This window comes from Danio aesculapii, chromosome 16 (genome assembly GCF_903798145.1).
Source record: "Danio aesculapii chromosome 16, fDanAes4.1, whole genome shotgun sequence".
NCBI lineage: Eukaryota > Metazoa > Chordata > Actinopteri > Cypriniformes > Danionidae > Danio > Danio aesculapii.
This window is the reverse complement of record NC_079450.1, coordinates 34,316,995-34,344,200: the sequence shown is the minus strand read 5'-3', so window position 1 is coordinate 34,344,200 and position 27,206 is coordinate 34,316,995. Positions and strand designations below refer to the sequence as shown.

The following is a 27,206-nucleotide window of genomic DNA, read 5'->3' as shown; positions in this document are numbered from 1 at the left end:
TTTTAACGACTTAAATCTCCATTTTATTTTTATTTATCTGCATTTGTAACGCTAGGGGTGTTGCAAAAATGCACAATATCTATTTAATTTAGGCTTTGATTGGGTTTACTTAAATGATTTCTTTAAAAAATACTGAAATGAGTTAAATTATCCATCACTAACACACTCATCATTCATTGACAGCCACCTCACACTTTCTCACATTCACAGGAAACTGCGGGTGTGTGATTCCAAGCATAGCAGCATAGCACTTTTTTTTATCTATTTCATTGTGGTATTCATAAAACTGGCACATTATGTCACGTTCATCTTCAGCTATATGAATTTAAATCTTCAAATGTCACAAATGTATAACACAAAAAGCCCTTTCCTGAGTCACCGTCGCTACTTCCTACGGCCCCTTGCAGCAGCTTTTTTGGGGGCTGGAGGCTGATTGGACGTGTCGAGGGAGGAAGTGAGAGAATAGGCCTGCAGGTCAACTCTCTGCTGCAGAATGCCAGTCAATAGGAACTCTGTGCTGACCACGGGCAATGACATACCCACTGCTTTCGCACAAAGCCCTCGGTCCTGCTCACATGACACCACAACAACGTGCTCCTGAATAGACAGAGGGAGAAATTATGATAAATTATGATGATATGTAATGTGCTTTTTAATATGAGATTAATGTACACTGATATTGGCTACCTTATGAGCGGAGGGCATTTTGGGAAGGAAACGTGCTCCGCAGCAGGTTATGATTTCTTTCATTTGAGATGGCTCTGGCATCACTGATGGGGTTACGTGAATCTCATAACCCTACGAAGGAAAAGTATGGCAAAAACCGTGATGCATATGGTAGTTAGGGTGGTGGAAGTACTTGTGAGGGATTAATACCTTTAAAAGAGATTCACTTTGTGCAGTTTGCAATGACTTCTCTAAGCAGAAATCAAACTTCTTCTCCTGCTCAATGTCTTTCAATATATATTCATCAGCAGCAACGAAATGGCCAGCTCTTCCACACTAAGAAAAAACACAGGGATGTTCAGTTATACATCTTAAGAAACCATTTACACGTGTATTTACTCATAACTGCGTAGAACATAAGAGATTTTACAGGAATCTAAATCATTGCTACATCACAAAGGTTGTCTAAACTCTATATTTTGTAGAGTTATCCAAAACCTTCACACATACAGTGGTGGAAAGAGTACTGAAAAATCATATTCAAGTAAAATGCTGTGCAAATAGAGCAAATGTTTCTGTTGTAAATACTACTCAATGTAGGCGGGCAGTGGGTAGCACGTTCGCCTTGCAGCAAGAAGGTCACTGATTCAAGCCTTGGCTGGCTCAGTTTGCGTTTCTGTGTGGAGTTTGCATGTTCTCCTCGTGTTCATGTGGGTTTCCTACGGGTGCTCCGGTTTAGCTCACAAGTCCAAAGACATGTGGTACAGGTGAATTGGGTAGGCTAAATTGTCAGCAGTGTATATGTGTAAATGAGTGTGTATGGATGTTTCCCAGTGATGGGTTGCGGCTGAAAGGGCACCCGCTGCGTAAAACATGTGCTGGATAAGCTGGCAGTTCATTCCGCTGTGGCGACCATGGATTAATAAAGGGACTAAGCCGAAAAGAAAATGAATGAATGAATGAATACTACACAAAGTATGCGTGAAAACAGCCCTTCTAATAGTACTCAGGGTTAGTATTACTAGGTGAAAATAATTCCACCTTACACCCTGTAAACCAAAAACATAAATTGCATTCGTGCCCTTTTCTTTTAAAGGTGTTTCTAAGTGTCAAATATTTTATCTTACTTATTTTAAATTATTTGTCATTCATGGAAGATAAATAAAAAAATGTAAGAATAATTTTATGTGAAAACCAATTACATTAATTAACTGCAACTATTATAAGCCGACAGAAAGCAGGGCAAAATCCTTGTAAGCTAGAGGGCAAAAATTTCAAGTGTATCTGTCTGTGGACCGCAAGACAGTGGCATAACATGAAGGTGCATAAGGTAGAGAGGCGTAACTTATCAAGATCCCATTAAACCATGCGAGATGTCATAACGAGAAACGAGATGTTGTTGGCAAGATGGTGGAACAGAGAACATTCATCAAATGTTTTCATGAGTTTTCTCCAAATTTATCCACAACCATTTCATTTGATATATAGTTATATTCACTCATTTAGCAACTCCAACATGGAACTTGCGGACTTCTTCATTCGTTTTGTCATGACAGTCAGCCTACTCAGCATCGCCTCCTGTGGTTGGAAATAACAGTACAATGGTAAGCTTTTCAAGCTTGAAAGCCTCCGCAACTCGGGGCTGTATGTTAAAAACTGATGGTTGGGTTTAGGTTTGGGGAAGATGTAGACATTGATAACTGTGATGGTTGGGTTAAGGGTTGGAAAAGGTGTAATTGTAACGATGATGGTTGGGTTTAGGGTTGTGGTAGGTATAGACGTTTATAACTGTGATGGTTAGTTTTAGGTGTGGAGTAGGTGTAGATGTTAATAACTGATGTACAGCAACATCTTGCCGAAAATATAGTTTTGACGTGGGTCTCCATAACTTCAAGTTACGCCTCTAACGTACTACAAGTTACGCCCCTAAGGCCCCTTTATGTTACGTTCCTGTCTTGCAGTCCACAGACAGACCATACTCAAAAATCTAGCTGTGAGGATTTGTTTATGCTTAGGTTATGCACTTTAAACCCTGACTAAGAAGCTATAAGTGTCCAGTAGGTGGCACCGCAAATCAAGCTCAAGCAGCACTGAAAGAATACACACAATTTATATAAAAAGTACACATTTTAAAAGTAATTAGTAAATTATAATTCCTGAAAAAAAAAAAATCAATACAGTGATCCCTCGCTATAACGCGGTTCACTTTTTACGGTCTCGCAGTTTCATTTGTACAATTTTACATGCTTTTTTTTTTACAGCGCATTGGGTTCTGCGTCCTGATTAGTGGATTGTGTTCTGTGTCCTGATTGGCTGTAGACCACTGTCAATTAATCTCCTCCGTGCCATGTCTCCTGTACAGTACAGAATGCATTCAACTTTCGTGAATAACAAGGGACCACTGTACACAGAATTGTGTTACTCAAATACACAGTAATTTAGGTATTTGTAATTCATTACTTTACACCACTGCACATGTAAACATATGCCAATATTTATAAAATGCATTAATAGGTATTTTACTTAAAAACTAGTTTGTGTGATGAAAACTAAGATTAATGCTTTTTCTAACCTTCAGATATTTCTATGCAATTTTTGGATTGGCTTCATTTGAATCACTAACATTCCTGTAATAATGATCGTCTCACCTTCTTTAGCCAGTCAGGAGTCACGATTGGCACCCCTCTGGCAACAGCGCACAAAAATTTAACAGTGCGTCTTGCTTTGTCAGTCACCAAGTGAGTCATATCGTTTACCCCTTTTGCCAGAGTTCCACCCAACCGAGCAACCACTCTTTCTCCACTCTCATCTGTCAGTCCAGTGAACAACACCTAATAGAAGGGAAGACAGATTGGTGTCATCCACAAAGTGATAAAACTTGACAGTAAATGTCTGTATCTGAGGATGTGTGTGACCTTGTGTGCCTGACTGGCCAATGAGCGCCGTGGAGTCTTGGGTGTGGGAGAAGGAGCCTCTTCTGCAGTAGTGCTTGTGTTGGCTGCTCTCTTGCGACCTCTGTTGTTAATTTGGGGAACAGCAGTATTGCCTTCCACCATATCCGCATCTTGTTTAAGCTCATTGCTCATTCCGACATCTACATTTTCCACACCAGAAGGCCTGCCTCTTCTCCCCCTGCCTCTTCCAGAAGGTTTAGCCTGAGAAACTTCCTCGGGTTGTGGTAAATTCACACTCTTCCTGCCTCTTCCTCGTCCTCTTGTCCCTTGATTTGAGGACTGGACACTATTAGCAGATCTCTCAGAACTTCTAGAACTGGAGCGAGATCGGGATCGGGTTGTTAAACTGGAGTCTTGTTCTGTGTCTTCCACTTCAAAAGCTGGACCTCTACGGCTAGACTGTCTAGCACTGATGGGCTGCTCGCCAACTGTCTGTTTCCCTCTGCCCCGTCCTATACCCCGTGTTCTGCCCCTCTGGCTGGATGGCTCCTGTTGTGAGGTTGCAGACTGATCAGAATTCAGAGAAGAGCTTGAACAGCGGCGTGATCGCCTGGCTGGAGGAACTAGAGTAGGTTCTAGTTCAGATTTGTCCTTGTCCAACTGCTTATTCTTTTGTCCTTTCTTAAGGTTCCTCTCCTCTCTATCTTTTTGTACCCTTGCCTCATTTTCTTGCCGCTCCTTTTCTAATTGTTTTTTCTCTGCTTGTAATCGTTCCTTTTCTTTTTGTTCCTTCTCTTTTTGAATTCTTGCCTCCTCTTTTTGTCTTTGTTCTTCTTGCTCGTTTCTCTCCCTCTCCAACCTTTCCTTCTCTTCTCTTTCTTCATCTTTTCCCTTCTGCATTCTCTCATTTTCTCGTCTTTTGTCATCTTCTTCCCTTTTCAATTGTTCTTTCTGCTCTTGTTCTAGCTTTTGTCTTTGAGTTTCAGCTCTTTCCCTCTCTTCATGTTCTTCTTTCTCCTTTCTCTCATTTTCCTCCTGTACTCTCTCTTTCTCCACCTGTTCTTTCTTCATTTTTTCTTTCTCTTCCTGGGCATTCCTATCCTCCACTTTTTCCTCTTCACTACACTTTTGTTTCAAACCTGTTCTTCTGGTTCCTTTCCTTATGATTTTTTCCTCTTCACTTTCTACCTCATCCTCTGACAATTCTTTCTGCCTCTTTCTTTTTCCATCCTGCACTTTTCTACTTTTAACGTGGGCTTTACTAGATGCAGGCATTGCACTCTCCTCCTTTGCCTTATCTTTCCTCTGTCTCCTGCTAGTTCTGCTGCTAGGTTCTTCTTGGGCATTTTCCTCAGAGTCGAGACCAGCAGACTTTGGAGGTTCACCTTCATCTATTTGTCGTTCTCTGCAGGATCTTTTGGATCTAATCAAATTCAGATCTTCATCTCTTTCAGTCCCATCCTCACAAACAGACAGCATTTCTGTGATAGTGGAAACAGAACCGACAACAGCATCAGCAGGTTGTGGAACCTTGTCTTCCTTTATAATTCTTGTCCTGCGGGATCTCCTGGATTTTACTTCACTATTTAGCTCAGCTCTTTCAATAAGCTCTTCAGGAATTGGTTGGGTTTCAGCAGTTTGTGAAACCTCGTCTTCTTTCTTCAGCTTTCCTCTGCATGATCTTCTGCTTGGTGTCTTGTTGCTGAAGTTTTTCTCCTGTTCTTCATTTTCCTCAAGCACAGGCTGTGTTTCAGCTATGTTGACATAAGAGCTGGAGGGTTTTTGGAATTCTATGGAGTTATCTTCATCTACCTGCCTGGTTCTAGCCGCATCAGACATATCTTCTCCTGGTGCTTCCTTTTCATCACTTATAGGCTGTGTTTCAGCAAGCTCTGTAGACTTGAACTCACCTGCTTGTTGACTTATACTCTCAGAGCTGACTTCAACCTTCAGATTGTCATCTGGTGCTTGTTCTTCCACACAGTTTGGTTGTGCTTCTGTCATAGCGTGACTGACAACAGCTTCATCAGGCTGTGGAACCTCCTTACCTTTTTTTGATAGACCCCTGCATGATCTTCTGCTAGATGTCTTGCAGCTGAGCTCCTGTCTTACATTTTCTTCACAAGCAGGTTGTGTTTTGGGGATGCAAATATAAGAGGTCGAAGCTTCTTCAGTATTAAGCACAGGTTCATCTTTGTCTGTTTGTCTTCTGCTGACCTCAGTTTTTAAGTCATCGTCTTGCACCTCTTCTACCTCAAACATTGGTTGTGTTTCAGCAGTTGCGATATGGGAACTGAAATGTTTTTCTGTTTGAACACTGCTCAATACATCATCCTGACCTGGTAATTCTTCATCATCACACATTTGTTGTGTTTCTGCTATGGTGACATGGGAGCTGGGAATGTTTTTATCACAATGTGAAGAATCGTATTTCTTAACCTGTTTTCTCGTACTTGGTTTCTGAAAGTCGTTCCCACTCAGATCTATTGCCTCCTCATCCTCACACATGGGCTGAGTTTCAGCAATGATAAGATAGGAGCTGGAGTTTTTACCATTGTGTACTGCTCCTGTACCATGGGTTTTCATCTCTAGTTTAATGTTTTCCTCATTTTCACCCTCCTGCATATCATCATTTGTGTCAGCTTCTATCAGCTGGGTGGGCTCACTTTGATCAACTTCTTGGCCTTCTCCCTCCCAGACAAGCTGTGTTTGGGCTGTGAAGAGAGAAAAGGCCTGAGTCTGCTCCTCTCTTCTTGGGGTGCTGGCAATGATTACTGTGTCTGCTGTGGAAAGGTGAGAGTCATTTGGTGTCTCTTCACCCTCCTCCTCAGCATAATCACCAGGCTTTGCTACAGGGATGAGTTGAGTTTCAGCAGTAGAGAGGTTAGTGTAGGGTTGTATATGGCTCAGTGGCTCCTCCTGATCCTCCTCTCTGTCTGTCTCTGTTTCAAATGCCTGTGTAGCCTCAAGTTCAAGCCGCTTTGTACTGACAGCTCCTGAATTTGACATTTAAGACATTGTATTGGTTCAATAAAAGTTACACTCAAATTATATATATTTTGGCAGAATTTTGCTTATCACAAAACAATTAATTTAACTCAAAAAAGAAAAATAAATAGGCAAATGCAATTTTGTGAGGTTTACCATTAAGCCAAAATTTACATTTTACCTGACATACATTTAGAATAATAATCATAACTTCCTTTTTGTATCTCCAAAATATTAAAATATTACCAAATTGCACAGTTAGGAAGAGTTCTACAGTTAATTTAAACAAAAAATGACAAAAAATAATTAAACACAAAAAACAACAACAGCTAACTAAAAAACCCTTTGAAACATTTAGTAGTTCTGGAAAATGTATAACATCTATAAATATTATGTATGAAATACTATCACGAAATTAAAGAACAAGATAAATAGGTGAGTGGGATGTTACCGTATGCTTGTGTGGATAGAAAGTCCCAGTCATCTTCAGAGTGGCCAAAAGCTTGGGTTGGTTCCTCAAGACTAGCCTTTGCTTGGGAATGTTGATCTTGTTTTTTAAGGATGCTCTCTTCAGACTGCTCTCCTTCGCCGCCTCCATGAGAGGCCTTCTGACCCTCGACAACCTTTCTTTCTACAGGTTTAAAAGGATCTTCATCATCAGTTTCACTGTTTGACAGAAAATCTCTGGTCTTTTCCTTATTCTCTTCATCCACATCTGTGTCGCTGTCCATGTTAAGCTCTGACCCTGGAGTTGACATAGTAGGTCTGACATCAAATATATTTGCAATGGGTTGCGGAACCTGCCCAGGATTATCATCTTTAACCTCAGTATCACTGTCCATATGAAGCTGTCCAACTGAAGATTCAGATTTATCAAGAGCCTCTGGCTTAGCATTACGTGCATCTGGCTCGTCTTCCTCAACATCAGTATCACTGTCCATATGAAGATCTGTTAAAGCTACTGATTTAATTATTTCAGCCTTTTGTTCAGTCTTGCTTTTCTGTTCCTCATCTTCTTCTACATCAGTATCACTGTCTATATGAAGACCAGGAGAAGATACAGGTTTATCAAGAGTTACTGCTTTGTGAGCATCTGGTTTAGCCTTACTTGCATCTGATTCCTCTTCTTCAACATCAGTATCACTGTCTATATGAAGATCTGCTGAAGAGACTATTGCCAACTTTGGAGTTTCAGTCTGGGCTAGTGGGTCAGGTTTGCTTTTGTCTTCCTCCTCTTCTTCAACATCAGTATCACTATCCATATGAAGATCTGCTGAAGATACTGGACCCACCTTTGGAGATTGTTCAATCTGAGCCTCTGGTTCAGATTCAACATCAGTATCGCTATCCACAAGTAGACCAGCTGAAGTTACAGACTTCTCAGCTGGCCGAGCCTCTGGTCCAGCATTACCCGTCTCTGCATCCTCTTCCTCAACATCAGTATCACTGTCCATGTGAAATTCTGCTGAAGGTGCTGGTTCTATTCTTGCAGCTAATTCTGGCGTAGCCAATAGTTCAGTCTTGCTTTTCTTCATCTCCTCTTCCTCGAAATCAGTGCCACTGTCCAAGTTTAGGGCTAAGGGGCCATGCTTAGATGAGTTTGAACTGGGTTCACCGTTACTTTCACTCAGTCTGAATCGGTTCATTGAGGCAGAAGATGGAGTGAATGAGCTCTCATCCTCACTAAGGGAAAATACACAAAACAGTTAAGCAGAATCAAATTAAGTTATTCATACAATACATCAGGAGGGAATTGAAATTTTATTTTGACAGTTTATCGCAGCGTTATGGTATGGATGAGTGTTAAAAAAATGCTGAATTTCACACAGCTTGCACAGATGTCACTTTAAAAACAGCTTTTTGTTGGTGAACATGATGAATCTACATGACCAAGATGAACCCAGTGTAAAACTTTTGCCCTCACAGGAAGTTCTTGAAGTCTGTGAAATTTCCCAGAAAAACAATAAATTAAATGCATTGGTCCCATGACTTTTATATCATGAATAAAATAACAAAAATTAAATATCTTGTTTTACACAAAACAAGTTTTCATTTTAGATTTGTGTCACCTATCCTTGTAAAGACATTTTTAAGACCATCATGAATGAAATTTTAGACTTATACAGGGCTAAATGCAGTTTTTGTTTTTTAAATATGCCAGTTGGAAAAGATTTTCACTTGCCCAATCAAAAAAGGATTATAATTTAATGCATTTAATAATACAATAATAATAATAATAATAATTTAACAATAAAAACATTGGTCAGGTCAGTATCTTCAGCAGTAAATAAACAGAGAACTATTAAACAAATGTTACTGTAAGAAAAGTGATTAAATGCTATTTGTAAATAAAAAGTTAAAAGTTTTATTGAGATGGATTCTTGGTGATTGTATGGGTGTTAATGGCCAGATAGCTATACATGAACAAAGGAAAATTAAGACCCAGTAAAAAAGATTTAAGACCTACAACACAATATTTCTGTGGATTTAAGCGTTTTAAGGCCCCTTTTGAGATTTAAGATATTTTAAGACTTTTTAAGACCCTGTGGAAACCTTGAAAGAGGCTATCTTTGTCTTTTATTTTTCTTGAGTGTTTATTTTGTTGAACGACAAAAATGAAGAGCATGTTTACATATTCATCAACAATAAATGTCACTTTCTGTGAGTGTTCATAATTAGTGCAATGCTGCAAAGGTATTTACAAAAGGATTTATCTTCTTTAAGTCAAAAGATGAAAGCTGTTAATATCAAAATCATGTTCAGTCAGGTGTGTAATGTATGCACAAACGCAAATAGGCCTGTCACAATAATCTATATATTAACTATCGATATTGCACAACACATGGACATGAGCTCAATCATTTTTGGTGATGCAATGTATATCGCCCACACATTAAAGCCAATTCTAGCAACATTTTAGCTGATTGTGCAACATTTATATCTCTATTGGAGATGCCAGTGTCAGTATGGTTAAAAACACTGTGGTATTTACTACAAATGACTATAGTATATTTTCATGTGGGTGTCAGACAGCTGAAAATAGATTTGGTAGCAGATATCACAGCCTCTGTTACTCTTTACCCTGCATGTTTTGTGTTAACATTTAATATTATTATTTATTTAGGATGTTCGTTTTCACATTCTGATTCCAATGCCTAATTATTACATTGTTAAAATTATGATATATAAATGAAATATCCTTAAGAATAAAATATGTGTTCTTTGGAAGGGTGAACTTCCATTATGATGATATTATATTGTCATTCAGGCATTATATAATGTGTCATAAAATGGTCTTAAATGACAATAATTTTGGTGCAATATATCGTACAAGGCTTAAATGCAAACATGCGAAAAATTGCTCACTAATAGCAAGGGTTTCTGAAGTCTATACCCCCTTAAGTATATTTGTTATATTACTTACTATTCGCGTGTTACTACAATAGGTTAAGTAATTACATCATTTATAGACTAGCAGCATAAAAATGAAAAGAGAACATTAAAAAAATATGTTCAAGAAACGGTCCACATACCTCTCTGGAATAATTTTTTTTGCAGGGGTCAGGAAGGATGAATTTGCGGAACTACACAGATTAGAAGATGACGCAGAGTCTGAAACTACAGCAAAAAAAAAGCTTAACAACAGTCTGTTATCACATCTTTCAGTAATATTCTTTGTGTCTTGTATCGTCTACCAAAATCCTTCCGCTCATCTGTAGCGCTCTCTCCATCGGAGTCTGATTCAGGCACCAGGGTGATCTCAGGCTGTTTGTGAGCTGACTGTGGTGAACATATGCTGGATTCTCCTTCTTCAGGGCTCCATAAAGGCACAGGAGGCAAAGCAATTTTCTCTTTGTCATTCAACCCATTCTGCACACCTTTCCTCAACTTTGGGTCACTACTCAGTAGCACCGGACTTTCTTTTTTCTCCTTTGCACACACTCCTTTTTCTGGAGTTTCCAATGCATCTCTCTTGGAGATGTCCAGGCCAATGTACTGACAAGGCACGTCAGCGAGCACCACACTTTCTCCTTCGGTCAAAGCGTATCTTACCTGAGGTGTCAGCTTTAATCTGCCCTTTCTGGTACCATTTAAACTTCCCATGTCCCATATAAGTGCTTCCACAGCATCACCGTTATCAGAACGTTTGCTAGAAAGAAATACAGAGATGGAGATGACAGCATGCAGGCTGGACACAGATCGGGCCGGAAGCAGAACAGAACAGGCAGCAGGATCACGACCCAAGATATTTTCTCCGACATAGAGAGGAAATTCTGAAATTTGAGTAAAAAAGATAGATTAATAGCATTATCAGCATTATAGGATTAATAGCAAACTCTGAAAACTGGACTGACACAGTTTCAAACTACTAGAACTTCTATGTTAAGCTGCTTTGCCTTTGACACAATCTACATTGTAAAAGCACTATAGTAATAAAAATGAATTGAATTAACGAATCATTCTCTGAGGATTTATGCTTCACAGCATCATTTAAAGGTATAGTTCACCCAAAAATGAAAATATAGCCACTATGTTGCATTATGACTTGTATATGGATCCAAACTCACACATGATTTGATGCTGTATGCAATACGGATGAAAAATGTGTTCGTTGTTTTGTTTGTCAAAATGCTACATATATGTTTAGGCTATACAAAAAAGGATTAAATTTGCCTGCTATCTAATTTAGGCAGAAAGAATTTCCATTGGTTTTAATAATTTCGCAGCACAAATCAGACCCCCTAGTCAGGGCCGGAGCAAGCTGAACTCCCGCTCTAGGCAAAGCACCATCACGCCGCACTCAACCCAAAAGTGAAAACGAAAGAGTGGGGGGAGAGCACATTTGCCGCTCTCACTATTTTGCCACCCTAGGCGGCCGCCTAGGTCGCCTTTATGGACGCGCCGGCCCTGCGCCTTGGTTTTCACGATTCTGCAAAATCCTGGAATCCTGCAAAATTCTTAATTTAAATGCAAAATAATTTAAAAAAAAAGTCAATTATTTGCATTTACAATAATTGTTTTACACGACTTATAGACGTTGCATACGCAGAGCATGTGAGTGTCTCTCGAAAAACGATGTCTTATCTGCACCCTTACAAACCTACTATTACATGAGTGGGGGCAATGTTTTGCAGCCTGTGCAGTTAGCAGTCGCGGATGAAGCGCGAGTGATTTACATGTGAAGTCAATGCAAAGATTGGATTAGGCATGAATTGGGCGTTTTGTGTTTATTTGAAATGCTTCAGACTGTAAAAGAGAGTGGGAGCAAACATCTAACAAACGGAGCAATGGAACAAACAGAAAAGCAAGCGGCTTACAATAATGGAAATTGGTTCAAGGATGACGGTCGCTGGATATGACTGAATTGAAGGACATTATTTGTGCTTTACATGTATGGCTGGTATTAAGATGTGCGTCAAATCGATAAATGATTTCATTAACTTTTCCCCTGCAGTTAATGAGGGAAAACGTATTACGACAATCTGTGTTTTATGTGTATTACGGTAGCGGAAGCCCTAACGCATGTCCTATGTGTGATGTCAAGAGCTCCGGGTAGTGAAATCTAAAAGAAAGTAAGATCATGGATAAAAATAAGAGTTCTTCAACCTTCCTTTGGCTTAATCCATACCGTTTTAGATCTGTTTTAGATCTCGACCAAAATAAAGCTTTATTTTTATAATTTGCGTCAATGTCACTGTCAGATTGCACACCTAACATAGTAGGCTACCTAACATGGTAAATAATAATAATAATAATAATAATAATAATAATAATAATAATATTATATATATATATATATATATATATATATATATATATATATATATATATATATATATATATATATATATATATATATATATATATATATATATACATACATACATATATATATATACACACACAGGGTTTGACATTAACTATTTTGATCACCGGCCACTGTGGCTAGTAAATTTCCAACATTGCTCGCCATTATTACTAACAATTACTTATTGGGAAAATAGATTTTATATGCATAAATATGACTTTGACATGCTAAAATTTCTTGATTCAAATTGTGTGCCATGTTCACATGCTTCCTGTGAGTATGAGCTTGCTCTATGTGCATGAGCAAATGGGTTGTGGTTTCATAGTGTTCCATTGCAATTAGTTTTTATTTTACATGACTTTTCAGGGCTCAAAATTAGGAATTTACCAAATTTATCTCTGACCACACCAAAAAGAAATAAATATATTATTTCTTAGCCACAATTTTTAAATAATGTGTCAAAGCAAGCAAAATAAAGCTGTATACATGCACTTTTTATTCAACAATACCTTTCTTTAAAAAAAACAATTGACCTTAAAAAAATACTTTTATAACACAAGAATATTTCTGATATCACCAGTTAACTACACATAAATAAAAAGTTAATCTCCTATTAAAGCAATTTATTGTAACAACGATAATTAAACAATATTAACAAAAATTACTATAAGCAAAAGAAAACAGGTGATAATGAAAGGATAACCACGTGCACACAGTTAACGTTAGGTCAATTAATAATCTGTTCAGAGAATGTTTAAAGCGAAAACAACTGCTGCAAAAGGATACATTTTCTTAGATCTGGAGCTCTTGAAAGCAGCAGGACTGTGGGTGCGTAAGCATAGCTTTTTGTCCAGTCTATTTCAAAAAGAACTAAATTGCACCAGTTGCGTTTCCAGGCATGGTTGCTTCATGCAAGAAAACGGCAGCGTGCACGCTTTTTAAACAGTCGCGCGCATCACATCACCTGTAAAGTAATCATCTTCTCACTTGGTATTTATCTGCCTTCTTTTGCTGGCGAGAACTCAATTATTTTTGTCAGTCATGCTGCTTCTGGATTCTAAGATCACATTTGCATGAATATTGGGCCATACTTATTGTCGAACCCTTATAAGAAAACTACAATTTAAAAATTATTTTCAACAGGCCAAAGTGGCTAGTGGCGGTGTCTGTCTAACCCGCCACAGCTGACGGGTGTTAATGTCAAGCCCTGTATAAATTTATATTTATTTACCTTGAAACTGTCCACAAAATTCTGGGAATTACCACCACAAAATCAGTCATTTTTAGCACAAAAAAATGACAAAAAAATTGTGAAAAACTAGGGGGTCTGACATATTTTACGTCATTAAGCAACAGGAACATCATACTTCAGAATGTCATGAACTGGGGCTGTAAAAGAAGGAAATAATATTCAGTTTCTTGCACAGACCAATACTTTTTTCACTTTATTTCATCGGGAGCTGATGAAATATTATAGATATTTATTTTGATTATGTCTGTACGTGTTTTTGACTCTCAGTGTGCAGGTAACTGTTGACTCGCATTTTATTAAGCTGGGATTGAATCTTTTAAAATACACAATTTTTTTATTTATTTTACCTTGGGGTGGACTAGACCGCTCAAGTGCACTCTATAAGGACACTCACCTGCCTCTGGTATGTGGTCATTTTTAAACACCTTTAATGTTGCTAACTGTTCTCTTTTCGGTCCTTCTTTGTCCTCTTCTTCCTCTTCCTCTTCTTCAAAGAGGGGATCCTCCATCTGCTGAGTGGCATCCATCATACCCTCTAGATTAAAAAAAAACTGTGGTTACAACATAAATGTGGTTGTCATGGAAACGACATTTAGGCAAAATTATGTTTTAAGGCATTTCAAAGAAAAACATTAATATTTTGAAAATTAAGCTATTAATCGATAGGAATGTCAAGCAAACTGTTGAATAAGAAACACTTTTCATAAAGTAAGGTTTTAGGACATTGCTACCACAATAATGATTGCAAAAAAGTGCTACACTGGTAGCTCTATTTGACTGGAAAATATTATTCGCAATATTTATTCAGAAAGCTTTTGACAGAATGAATGTCTCGCTAATAATGCAAAGTAGAACATGCAAGACACGCGCACTGTTTATGTTTCTATTGATATATCGTGCGTAACTCGTTGCATTTAATAAAACGTGCGCTTACCTTTTCATGCACAACACTTGGAAACCATTTCCTGAAGTCTAAGGACCGCCCTTTAAACAAACACCACTGATTCGTCAGTCAAGCTGTCAGTCAGGGTCTAACCCTACACTGATTGGTTGACAATGCATTTCTGCGGCGTGATTGGTCATCTGAAAAATTATTTTCGCCTTTGTCCCAAGTTTTACGCGCGTTCTGCACAAGGGGCGTGTTATAAAGTATTTTTTCTCTCAGATGTTTATGAGAATTCAGATATTTCCTAGTTTTTTGTATTTCCGTTATTAATTTATTTTTTTAAATCAAATATTAAAACAATTAAAGTTATTACAATTAAATAAATATTATAATACGTTATTGAAAAAGGTAAATACTTCAAATAAGAAATGTTTTTACTCAATACCTGCCTGTTGGAATGATTTTAGACATTTAGACACAAACCATCAGGAACATACAAACAACACAATATAAAAGGTGAAGATAAAAAAACTAATATAACAATGGTAAAAAAAAAAATTATGAATTAAAGTAAATAAATTAAAAAATGTAAATCCACAAAGCGTAATGTACAGCATTTCTACATCTAATGATTTGAAGAATTAACAAGGGAATCAAAAAACTATTTTAATAATTGATACATATCTTAGATTTTTTGCTTTTCAACAATTTTAAAGTAGAAATAAAGAAATCAAAATTGATACAAAAATTGCTGATGTGGGAGATGACTTAGCAAGTTTCTGTTTGTATATGTGAAATTTTGCCAATAAAATAAAGAGATTAACAATATATTCAAGATATTTGTTGGATTTGTTTTCATAATAAAAAAATTATATCTTTGAATGTAAAAAATTAACAGGATTTGTCTTTTTAAAAATATATAGAAACTACAGATGTCCTCTGTTTTAATGTACTTTGATAATAAAGACTTTACCGGGTAAATTGTATGTAGTATTTTGAAATTATTCCCATAATTTTGTTGTTAATAAAGTATTTGAATGGAGTTTTACATTTATATCAGTTAACTCAACACCTTCTAAATGTAATTTTGGGTTTACAACACACAGAGGATTATAGTGTAAATATGATTTTTAACAAGTTATATATTAAATAATTTTAACAGGGATGGATTTAATAACTAAATTAAACTCTTTAAACAGTACTGGAAAATTGTACATAGACAGGAATTGTTCATATGATAGAATATTCCAGAAACTGTCGAAAAGTTTTAAAAGATGATTAATGTCTCTATTAAACCAATTAACTAAGAATAAAGATTTATTTGAAGATGTTATTTTCCATTATTCCAAGCTGAGAAACGCAGTATTATTCGATGGAGCGAGTGACGTCACTGTTAAAGGTTAAAAGCAAAAGCATTAAAAGCATTGCATGCAGCCTAGCTCGGAAAGACAGTAAGTACATTGGTTCTTCAAAGGAAAAATAAACGAGTTGATGATTTTTTTTAGCTCATTTTAATGCTTGCTTTATAATTATATGAGTTATGAGTAGGCCCACACGGAATCTGTGCATGCAGAAATCCACAGAATTTTAGCCCATCATTGAGTCTATTTAATTACTAGTCTAAATTTAAATGTATTCCGTTTTTTTAATTAATTTCAGTAACATTATTGACTAATATGAAAATGTTCATGGTTTATTTATAATACAGTTTGTAAAGTAATATTTTCTGTCTTTTAGGAGATATATTACATGAGAGACTTGCTTTATTTACCAATGTATTAGTGGATCTAATTGGATTTGCATTGTGAAGTTTAAATAACAGTTAAAAATATATTATTTTTTTATTTCATGTAATAAGTTTTGAATTACGATACTCCCAAAATCATTCCGCCTAAATCCATCTACAAAAAATTATCTACAAAATTCTGTGCAGAAATAGAAAAAAAAAAATGTTCGCAGATTCTGTCTGGCTCTAGTTATCAGTCCCACTTCCAACCGAATGCAGAAAAATAAAACATACCAAAAAAAACACACACACACACACACACACACACACAGAAAAGACTTAATTTTTATCGAAATTGTTTTCATTTTTATTTTGGTTTTCTCCAGAGGCTCAGTTTCCTTCCACACAGGGACAATCAAGGAACATCAAAACATTTTAAATATGTAATTAACAATATAACACTTAAAATTATGGGCTCAGAAATAAGACATTAAAAAATTGCACCAACAATCCATTCAACGTGCTTGTCTTTTCCATCTGCACAATCTAAAATACTTCCCTTTCCTATATTGCCCTTACCATCCATTGATTCATGTCCTCCTGTAGACGTTGGTTGGCGTCCAAGTAAGGCCAAGATTCAATAACCCTGTCGTTCCATCAGTCCTTTTCCATTCCCATTTTAACAACTTGCTTATCTTTTCCAAACATTTCTTTAAATACTGCAATCAGACCCCTGGAGGTCACATTGAAGTGCCATTATTTCACAGAGTAGCCCTGTTCTAGTGCAATAGTAACAAAAAAACACACACACACAAAAAAAAACACACAAACAATTTTTACTCCGGTTATTTGTAGACAGAGCAAACGTTCAAATAAAAGCTAAATGGATGTTACAGTCCTTTCAATTCGTAACACTGATTCTACCTGGATGTTTGCCACTTTACGCTTCCCTGTTCTGTACCGCACCGTCAGAACGGTAAACTAATACACTCATACACACTAAAAGAGTGAACTGTAATCGTAAACACTGTTACCCACTCCAAGTTTAAAAAACATTCTTTCTGCCTTCCTCTGGTCATTTTTGGCCCCATTTTGTCTAGTGCTAATTTCTACTTTATCTGATTGAGACACTTCCATAAGCGTTTGCTACATTTACTCAAAACTTAAACACACTACCACCTCCCCAAAACACCCTTTAGTTTCCTTCTTAAGCGTCATCCTCGGCTTCTTCCTCGAATTCGCCCTCTTCCTCGGCGGTGGCGTCCTGATACTGCTGGTACTCGGACACCAGGTCATTCATGTTGCTCTCGGCCTCGGTGAACTCCATCTCGTCCATCCCCTCACCTGTGTACCAATGCAGGAAAGCCTTACGCCTGAACATAGCCGTGAACTGCTCGGAGATACGCTTGAACAGCTCTTGGATGGCCGTGCTGTTACCAATAAAGGTGACGGCCATTTTGAGACCCCTAGGTGGAATATCGCAGACGGCGGTTTTGACGTTATTGGGGATCCATTCCACGAAGTAGCTGCTGTTCTTGTTCTGGACGTTCAGCATCTGCTCGTCCACTTCCTTCATGGACATGCGGCCTCGGAAGACGGCGGCGACGGTCAGGTAGCGCCCGTGTCTTGGGTCGCAGGCCGCCATCATGTTCTTGGCGTCGAAAACTTGCTGTGTGAGCTCAGGCACGGTGAGGGCGCGGTACTGCTGGCTGCCTCGGCTGGTCAAAGGAGCGAAGCCGGGCATGAAGAAGTGCAGACGTGGGAATGGCACCATGTTGACGGCTAACTTGCGCAGGTCGGCGTTGAGCTGGCCGGGGAAGCGCAGGCAGGTGGTGACGCCGCTCATGGTGGCGGACACAAGATGGTTGAGGTCACCGTATGTGGGGGTGGTGAGTTTGAGGGTGCGGAAGCAGATATCGTATAAGGCTTCATTGTCTATGCAGTAGGTCTCGTCTGTGTTCTCCACCAGCTGATGGACGGACAGCGTGGCGTTGTAAGGCTCCACTACGGTGTCAGAGACTTTTGGGGAAGGCACCACGCTGAAGGTGTTCATGATGCGGTCTGGGTACTCTTCGCGGATTTTGCTGATCAGCAGGGTACCCATGCCAGAGCCGGTTCCACCACCGAGGGAGTGAGTGAGCTGGAAGCCCTGCAGGCAGTCACAGCTCTCGGACTCCTTGCGGACCACATCCAGAACCGAGTCTACAAGCTCGGCACCCTCTGTGTAGTGGCCCTTGGCCCAGTTATTACCAGCCCCGCTCTGTCCTGTGAGGAGACAAGGAGAAGGGACACACTTCAGACTGTGCAGGATGAGGTGCATGTTTCTTTTTTCTGCTTTAATTGGATTTAAAGTGTTAGTTTACCCTAAAATGAAAATTCTGTTACTAAATATACACCTACTCATGTCGTTCCTAACCCCTGAGATCTTTCTTCATCTTTGGAACACAAAACACTTATAAAATATTTTGAGGCAGCACGGTGGCTCAGTGGTTAGCACTGTTGCCCCACAGCAATAAGGTCGCTGATTTGAGTCCCAGTTGGGTCAGTTGGCATTTCTGTGTAAGGGTGTATGTGTGTTTTTCAGTACTGGTTTGCAGCTGGAAGGGCATCCGTTGCGTTAAACAAATGCCAGAGTAGTTGGCAGTTCATTCTGCTGTGGCAATCCCTGATAAATCAGGCACTAAGCCGAATGAATGAATGATGTAATGTAATATGTATGTATATAGCACATTTGTGTATGGCCATACACAATCATGAGGGGGGTTTGTCTCTAAACACCACCACCAGTGTGCAGCATCCACTTGGATGATGCGGCGGCAACCACTAGACAACTGTGCCAGTGCGCTCACCACACACCAGCTATAGGGGGAGTGGAGAGACGATGATAAAGCTAATTCGGTGGATGGAAATGATTGGGAGGCCATGATGGGTAAGGGCCGATGGGAGGGAATTTGGCTAGGACACTGGGGTTACACTACTACTCTTTACGTGAAGTGCCATGGGATTTTGAATGACTACAGAGAGTCAGGACCTCAGTTTAACATCTCATCCAAAAGATGGTGCCCACTGACAGTATAGTGTTCCCTTCATTATACTGGGGCATCAGGACTCACACAGACCGCAGATTGAGTGCCCCTGCTGGCCTCACTAACACCACTTTCAAAAGCAACCTAGTTTTCCCATGTGGTCTCCCATCCAGGTACTGACCAGTCCCAACCTTGCTTAGCTTCAGTGAGTAACCGGTCTGGGGCTGCAGGTTAATATGCTTAGATAATTAAGTTTTAGATGAAATCTGAGGGCTCCCTCGTCCTCTATATATAAAAAATCAGTCAATATATGGCACACATTCACGCTTCATGTGTCACATTCATACTACCTCGGATGCACCAGTGCTTTGTTTCAAACAGAGGAAACCACTCACAGGATTCAAAGGGATATTCATCACCACACAGTACTCATGAATGTGTGCAATATACTGACACTGAATAGAAGAAACTGTGGAATAAGGTCGTTGTTTTTGTTTTATGTGTGCACAAAAGTATTGAGTATGTTTTGAGAACGTTTTTTGTACCTTTATAAATAAACTGGGAGCATTGATGTTTATAGAAGATATGAAGGAGCTCTCAGGTTTCACCTAAATTTTTAATCATTTAAAATTTGTGTCTTAAAGATGAACAAACATCTCAGGGGCTTGGAATGACATGACGGTGAATAATTTACAACAATTTTATTTTTGAGTGAGATAATGCTTCAACTCTATTGATTAATTCTTTTGATTAACTTTTGTCTATTGATAGATTTTTTTATTGATTGACTTTTTGTCAGTCACTCACCAAATACAAAGTTGTCTGGTCTGAAGATCTGTCCAAAGGGCCCTGAACGCACAGAGTCCATGGTGCCAGGCTCCAGATCCACTAGAATGGCTCTTGGCACATATTTACCTCCTCCACGAGACATAGAGAAACAAGAAAAAAAGAGAAACAGACCAGCTCAGTACATATAGGAAACTGAATATTTGAAAAGAGGTATTGTGGTATCTGCATGCAGAATCAGGGATTTAAAAAAATCTAAAATGTAGGTTGAGGTTATTTAATTTTAATATTGACCTCAAGATTAATCTCAACATATTTAGTGAATGGTTCTGGTTAAGGCCTGGAGATTTACAAGGGACCCTCATATTAAAATGTAAAAGATATCTAGTGTATGTAATGTCTTATATAAAGACCATCATTTTATAAATGGTTCTAAAAACTTAGGAAAATGTTAATAAAACATTTATGGATTTATTTGATCAAATTTAATATACTTTGTTTGAATCCCATTTTAATATACTACTTTTGTAATTATATATATATATATATATATATATATATATATATATATATATATATATATATATATATATATATATATATATATATATATATATATATATATATATATATATATATATATATATATATATATATATATAATTATTATTATTTTTTTTAATTAATTAATTTTTTATTTTATTTTATGCTACTGTAATTTAATCTTAATAAAGATGAATAAAAATATGATGCTTTATTATTGAATTTAAAAAAAAGTTTTTTTTTTGAAATTGGCCACTTCAGAAATGGGCCATCAAACTTAAGGAGTTAACATTGTTATTGAATGTAATCATTTAAATAATTGCTTTCTATAATTAAATGGCAAAATACATGCATTTACATAGCATATCTATTGTCTATTAAGTACTTAAAATTAAAATAATCAAAATCATATTACATAATTAACAAAAAATCGGATTCAGAAAAGTTCTAAAACATTAATAAATCAATTAAAATAAATTAAGTTTATCTTGTATCACATATACATGTCACATTTCATGATTTTCAGCCTTTTGCTTTTAAAACCAATTGAAAACTTTCCATGCATTTCCCTAAAAACAATCATGAAATAGAAATTTATTTTCTCCTTTATTGGGATGAACTTCCAAGTGAAACGCTAGATTAAATATTAAAGCTTAATTAAGGATTATAATGCATTTCATGTTATGACATAACTAATAAAGAATTGGTAACAAATCATTTAATCAAAAACTTAATAATAACAAAAATAATAAAGTACAATAAAAAAAGTACAAAATAATAATTTAAAAAGGTAAAAAAAGCTTTTGATATCACTATCATTTAATAATATATGGTCTGAAGCCTCATTATCAATCCTGTTCATGCTAATAAGATAACTTCATCTTGCTTTGCACTCATGTCTTAAAGTACCTGTAGCTTCATTGTAGTAGACACTGATTCTGTCCAGCTGGAGGTCACTGTCTCCATGGTAGGTTCCAGTTGGGTCGATTCCATGTTCATCACTAATCACCTCCCAAAACTACAAACAACACACAGACATTAAAACATCTCCCCCACTGCACATACGCACAGAAGTATCCATCAAATCCATCCTATTAAGTACTGAATGTTGAGCATCAGTATAAACCAATCATTAATCTGTAAACTGGAATTGGTTTTGCCTGAGTTTTACCTCAGCAAGAGGCTTTATGGACATTTAAATCATTAATTCTAGGTTACTCTCCAAGTGACCTTAATCTGATAGAAAAGCGCAGAGATGGGGGTCGAGATAGATGGATATCAGCAAGCGAACGGAAAAAGAAAAGATTGTTCTTGCAAGGGATGTGTATTGAAAATAATTGTTTTGAAAGAATGAGGCCAATAAACTAGAATGCGCTGACGGACACAGGCCTACCGTGACCTCGTTCTGACACTCTTGCCTATCAGAACCTGTTAGTCGCATTTCTGCTGTGTCATCACATAATATCGTCATTAAAAAAACATGCAGACACATGCTGTATGAAATCATTCGCCTTCAGTTATTTAACCTTTATAACAATAAAAAAATAATGTAATGACTTTAATCATTTTATAATTGTTTTGCCTATTATTCAATTGACCAAATCAAAGGGCTTTCTTTTTACCCCATGAATATGCAATTTAGTCATTCATTATTCATGTTTCATTTATATCTGTACTGTAGAAGGGATGGGCAGCAGCTGTTAGAGGCATTAAGTCCATTTGCAGATGCCTCCTCTTCCCCACCCTGACCTCAGACGAGTTCAACAGACACTCGCCATCTCATCATTTAAAAGGCATGTCAAAGTCTTATAAAGGATGAGGACGATTTAACCCAATTCTTGATGGCATTCAAGACATGCAGCATCTCATGGGCAATCTTTAAAAAAATTGGCTTGTTTTAAAATTGGGTCATGGATGTGAAGAAGTTTGATGTATTACAGATTGTACAGATTTTAGGCAAATATATTTAGGGCTGGGCGATTAATTGAAAAGTAATCGAAATTGACATTCAGAACCTATAATCGATCTAATTTTTTAATCTACTTTCCCTACCGTGTGTGGAGTCACGTGACCCCACTTTGATTAGGCTAATTTATACTTACTATATTATCATTTATCAGTATTATATTATTCTGACATTATACTTCTGCAAAGCGTACGGTCCGCCGCAGCCTTCGCAAACCCACACACCTCTAAAAAATGTAACTACACGTCACAATGACACGCAGCACAAGCTTTGTGATTGGTCGGTTTGTTAGAGGTGACGAGGGTGGGCGTTTTAGGCAATGTGTGTTTTAATTTCAGATGTTCAGAGTTGATGTTCAATAAATAATCATAGAAGTTTTTTAAATTTTAAAGATCTCTTACATGTAATATGTCAGCATATTTACTGTACAAAACTTACCAGTGAGCGATGAGCGCAAAAACATGAAATAAATAAATAAAATAGTCATTTATTAATCGTAATCGAGTTAAAATGTTTAATTAATCTAGATTTTGATTTTAGGCCAAATTGCCCAGCCCTGAATCTATTTCTCTAAAGGTCTTCCTTCATTTTTGATCAAAAATTTTTCGGTTCTTCCAAATGGTAGAAAATTATTTTTAAAATATGTAATAATAATAACCATGATTAGAAAAGGTAAAACTGTCACTTATTTGCTGGTTATCCATTGAGAAACTTTCATTAAGCAGAAACTTTTAGTTTTGCATTTACTTTTACTTTTTTAAGTATATATATTTATATCTTGGAATTTTATTTAAGACAAATACATGTTTTAGGAAATATACATTTCAAACCAAATTTTAAATTAGTTTTAATTATTCATAACAATAAATTTAAAAGTCTATGATCCTGATTTTTTTTTTATAAGATTATTTTTACCTTTAACTTCAGCAATAATAATAATAAGTGGTTAAGAGGTCATCAATAATAAAAACTACTGCATAAGTAGAATTAAGCAACATTTAGCATAAAAAAAATTGTATATATACAGTTGAAGTCAGAATTATTAGCCCCCCTTTGAACTTTTTTTCTATTTTAAATATTTCCCAAATGATGTTTAACAGAGCATGGAAATTTTCACAGTATATCTGATAATATTTTTTTTTTCTGGAGATTTATTTCGGCTAGAATAAAAGCAGTTTTTAATTTTATGAACCATTTTAAGGTCAAACTTGTCTAATTACCCTAACCTGCCTAGTTAACCTAATTAACCCTTTAAATGACACTTAAAGCTGTATAGAAGTGTCTTGAAAATATCTAGTAAATGTTATTAACTGTCATCATGGCAAAGATTAAAATAATTCAGTTATTAGAAATGAGTTATTAAAACTATTATGTTTAGAAATGTGTTAAAAAAATCTTCTCTCCGTAATATATATATATATATATATATATATATATATATATATATATATATATATATATATATATATATATATATATATATATATATATAACTAAAAGTAAATTGAAATGTAAAACAAACAATATGTTATTTCTGATGTTGATAAAAGGTTAATCCTTTTGTGAGGTCAAAAAAGAAGCCAATTTTAAAAGCAAATTAAGACTAAAAATAATAAGGTTACTAATCAAGAGTTCATAATTTACCATTATTATATTACTTCAATTGTTATTGCTTCAATTAAATCCTCATTGTCCTGCTGCACCGCCCCACCCTTCCCAGCATCCTCCACCACTGAATCACAGCAGTCAATATCTGCACATCGATGACACTAACGCTTCACTGACAGGACAGGCAGATAATAACTGGATAAAAAACTGAAATAAAAAAAGATGTTTCGGCATGCCATAGTAATACTAATGCCACGTGGCTGCGCTCGGAGTCCTGACAGCTGTTTAAAGGGCTCGTGACACTGATAACAGGTCGCCATGGTAATAATTACAGAGAGCGCTGCTGCTGCTGCTGTGCACATCAGATCCGCCACACCCGGTGCATTGAAGACAACGAGAGAAAGAAAGAGGACAGGCAGACCCCCCTCTCCCTCTCTCAATCCCTACACCCACAACTCTGATTTACACACAAAGACATTAATGCTCGGAGTCTGTGGAATTCGAGCGTCGTTTATAAGTAAAAACGCTATCCAGAGCGACTTAAAGACATAATGGGAATGAATGGGAGTGGGAGACGCATATTTTTGGGCGTGAATAAAGGGGGCTTCAGATGAGACAAAAAGAGGGCAAGACAAAGCAGTGTAAAGAGAAGTAGATTCTTGTACATAGTGAAGGGGTTATAAAAGTGCTCTACGTGTTGCTATAGTGTTATACATTATTAATAACGTTTGGTAAAGTGTGCAAGGTGAAATACTGGACACACACAATTGCTCTGTTCTGCTTAACAGTCTTGTTAAATATAAAGTAGACGAAAGATTTCTGTTTCAGATACAGTAAAAAAACTTTAACTAGAATAGCAAAACAAATAAGTTGCACCATTGTTGCATTTAAGACAGTTTTTAGTAGAAGATGCTAAATTTAATAAATGACTCAGATTTTACTCTGAAAAACTGCTCTTACCTTGGCACCGATTTGATTTCCGCACTGACCGGCTTGAATGTGAACAATCTCCCTCATTGTTAGAAATTGTGCGAGAAGTTTTCAAATAAATCTATAGGTAGCGGTGTGGCTCGGCAATAATTTGAGAAAGCCGGACAAAGGCTTTATATTCCTGGACTGTCTCCAGAACGAGGCTGGAATAGTAATAGGCGGTGCACTGCTGGATGTTGAGGAAGCTGATTGGTCAATACTCGGGGAATGGCGCATGGACCGGAAATATGCAGGGAGTGCCAACGAGGACTGTCTGTAGAAAAAAAGAAAAAGTATGCTGGTTTTTGTATCCAGCTGGGTTATAAAGATTTTAAAACATTTTTTAAAACATTTTTTAAACTAGTGACCTAATTATTATTATTTTGTTTACATCAGTTTAATCTCAGGACTACGATTTGACCAAAATGAACGTTTGAAGCTCTTGTGAATATGAAAAAGTACCTAAAATCTAGCCATATTCATTGTTATGATGTTGTATAAATATGTGGTTTTACATATATACTTTATATTTAACTTTAACTTAGAGTTGTTTAATTTATGAAGTGTATTATATTAGTGTGGGTGCAATTAAGGGACACTAAGGGAGAAAAATATGCTTGTTGACCCCCAAATGAGAACATATTTGTGCAAGGGACGCCTTACTAAAATGAGACGTTTTCTGTATTAATGTATGCTGTGTACAATATTTACTAATTTAGCCGATTTAAACATTAGTTCACTTGTTTTATTTAAAAATATACTATTACTATAACAAAAAATACACTTTTAAAAATTTCAATGCTAATATTAACATTAGCCAAACTTTTTTTTTTGTATTTTATTTTATTAACATTCTACAATTTTTTTTTGATTATTTCTAAATCAACAATTATCCGTTGTTGAGGTATTCAGAAGAAATGGAAAATGAACGTTTAAAATGCATTTTTCATTTGTTTAATTTTGGCAAATCGTTACACGGACCATTCTTTTTTTCCGCTTAGTCCCTTATTTATCAGGGGGTGCCACAGCAGAATAAGCCATCTGTATTATTATTAAATAATTATAATTGATAGATCTATTTTTACAATTGAAAAATTGTACAAATTTAAAATAAGACGTATACATTTTTATTTATTTTGTAATTGTAACAATTACTGAAAATAAAATACAATTTTGCACAAAATAAACATTGTTTTTTATTCATGTAAAATAGCAAATTTACATTTTTACTTCATTAAAAATAAGGGACCAGTTTGAAAAATGCTCTTCAGATCCCGTAAGACAATAAAGAGAGACAGAGAGATTGCAGACTTTGAGATAAAAAAAAAAAATAAATAAATACAGGGGAAAAATACTTTATCTGTAGTGCTGTCTTCTGTGTAATATAGCTACGTTTTTTATTAAAAGTTATTAAAAATATACGTATAAAACAAACATGTGGATATACGTAAACACATTTTATAAACCCATTACAATGTTTAGCATTTGAAAAAAAAAACAATAACTATTATTATTTAATAATTCTTTAGTAAAATAATAAAAAGGTAGTTGGTGAAATATAAATTTTCTATTTATTACCCATTTTGTTTGCAAAATCCTATTTCTGCCATGAACCTAAAGAAAAAAGTTTCATAAATAAATGATGGGACATAAAAAAAAGTGATAGGCTGTAAGTCCAAAATATTGACAAACATTTCAATTTCATTATTAGGACTCATGGTCTAAGCCTGACCCACAGTTTCTTAAGTCATATTCACTGATTCATTCATTTTCTTTTTGGCTTAGTCCCTTTATTAATCACCACAGCGCATTGAACCGCCAACTCATCCAGCATATGTTTTATGCAGCGAAAGCCCTTCCAGCCACACCCAGTGCTACCCACTGCACCACCGTGCTGCCCTATGTCATATTTAACTTTTCATTTATAATTCATGACTTTAGAAATCATCATTTTGCTATCCCGATCTTCAGTGGGTTACTGTTATTCTGTCATAGGTTAGCATTTAAAGCCATCTCATTCCTCAATAGACCCTTTTCACATTCCGGGTTACTCAGTAGCAGAAGGCGTCATAGATGGGTAAACTAGA

The 27,206-nt window shown here is 36.5% G+C and overlaps 2 protein-coding genes across 3 annotated transcripts; both read right to left on the bottom strand.

The window, feature by feature from the left end:
• Positions 1-10: 10 nt before the first annotated feature.
• mdc1 (mediator of DNA damage checkpoint 1) lies at positions 11-14,575 on the bottom strand. Its single transcript, XM_056475248.1, has 10 exons — positions 14,544-14,575; positions 14,004-14,144; positions 10,244-10,822; positions 10,082-10,166; positions 7,000-8,231; positions 3,582-6,556; positions 3,315-3,497; positions 877-1,002; positions 688-798; positions 11-597 (listed from the first exon to the last, which is right to left on the bottom strand). Exons 2-10 carry the CDS (start codon positions 14,137-14,139, stop codon positions 385-387), a joined length of 5,640 nt encoding a protein of 1,879 aa, XP_056331223.1. The 5' UTR covers positions 14,140-14,144; positions 14,544-14,575; the 3' UTR covers positions 11-384.
• A 2,459-nt stretch (positions 14,576-17,034) lies between these two features.
• tubb5 (tubulin, beta 5) lies at positions 17,035-25,255 on the bottom strand. 2 transcript variants are annotated; one of them, XM_056475253.1, is made up of 4 exons: positions 25,111-25,255; positions 21,486-21,594; positions 20,055-20,165; positions 17,035-18,486 (listed from the first exon to the last, which is right to left on the bottom strand). In XM_056475253.1, the coding sequence occupies exons 1-4, from the start codon at positions 25,165-25,167 to the stop codon at positions 17,429-17,431; spliced, it is 1,335 nt and encodes a 444-aa protein (XP_056331228.1). In that variant the 5' UTR covers positions 25,168-25,255; the 3' UTR covers positions 17,035-17,428. The 2 variants fall into 2 exon arrangements, with proteins under 2 accessions (XP_056331228.1, XP_056331229.1); XM_056475254.1 differs by having other exon boundaries at positions 20,055-20,162.
• Positions 25,256-27,206: the final 1,951 nt, after the last annotated feature.

Excerpts from the sequence above, each read along its gene's own strand:
- mdc1 (XM_056475248.1), bottom strand. The coding sequence starts at position 14,139 with ATGATGGATGCCACTCAGCAGATGGAGGATCCCCTCTTTGAAGAAGAG. Across the intron at positions 1,003-3,314 it reads CTCCTGACTGGCTAAAGAAG|TGTGGAAGAGCTGGCCATTT; the intron begins GTGAGACGATCA and ends GTTTTTTCTTAG. Across the intron at positions 799-876 it reads AAAGTGAATCTCTTTTAAAG|GGTTATGAGATTCACGTAAC; the intron begins GTATTAATCCCT and ends TTTCCTTCGTAG.
- tubb5 (XM_056475253.1), bottom strand. The coding sequence starts at position 25,167 with ATGAGGGAGATTGTTCACATTCAAGCCGGTCAGTGCGGAAATCAAATC. Across the intron at positions 20,166-21,485 it reads CTACTACAATGAAGCTACAG|GAGGTAAATATGTGCCAAGA; the intron begins GTACTTTAAGAC and ends TGTCTCGTGGAG. Across the intron at positions 18,487-20,054 it reads ACCAGACAACTTTGTATTTG|GACAGAGCGGGGCTGGTAAT; the intron begins GTGAGTGACTGA and ends GTCTCCTCACAG.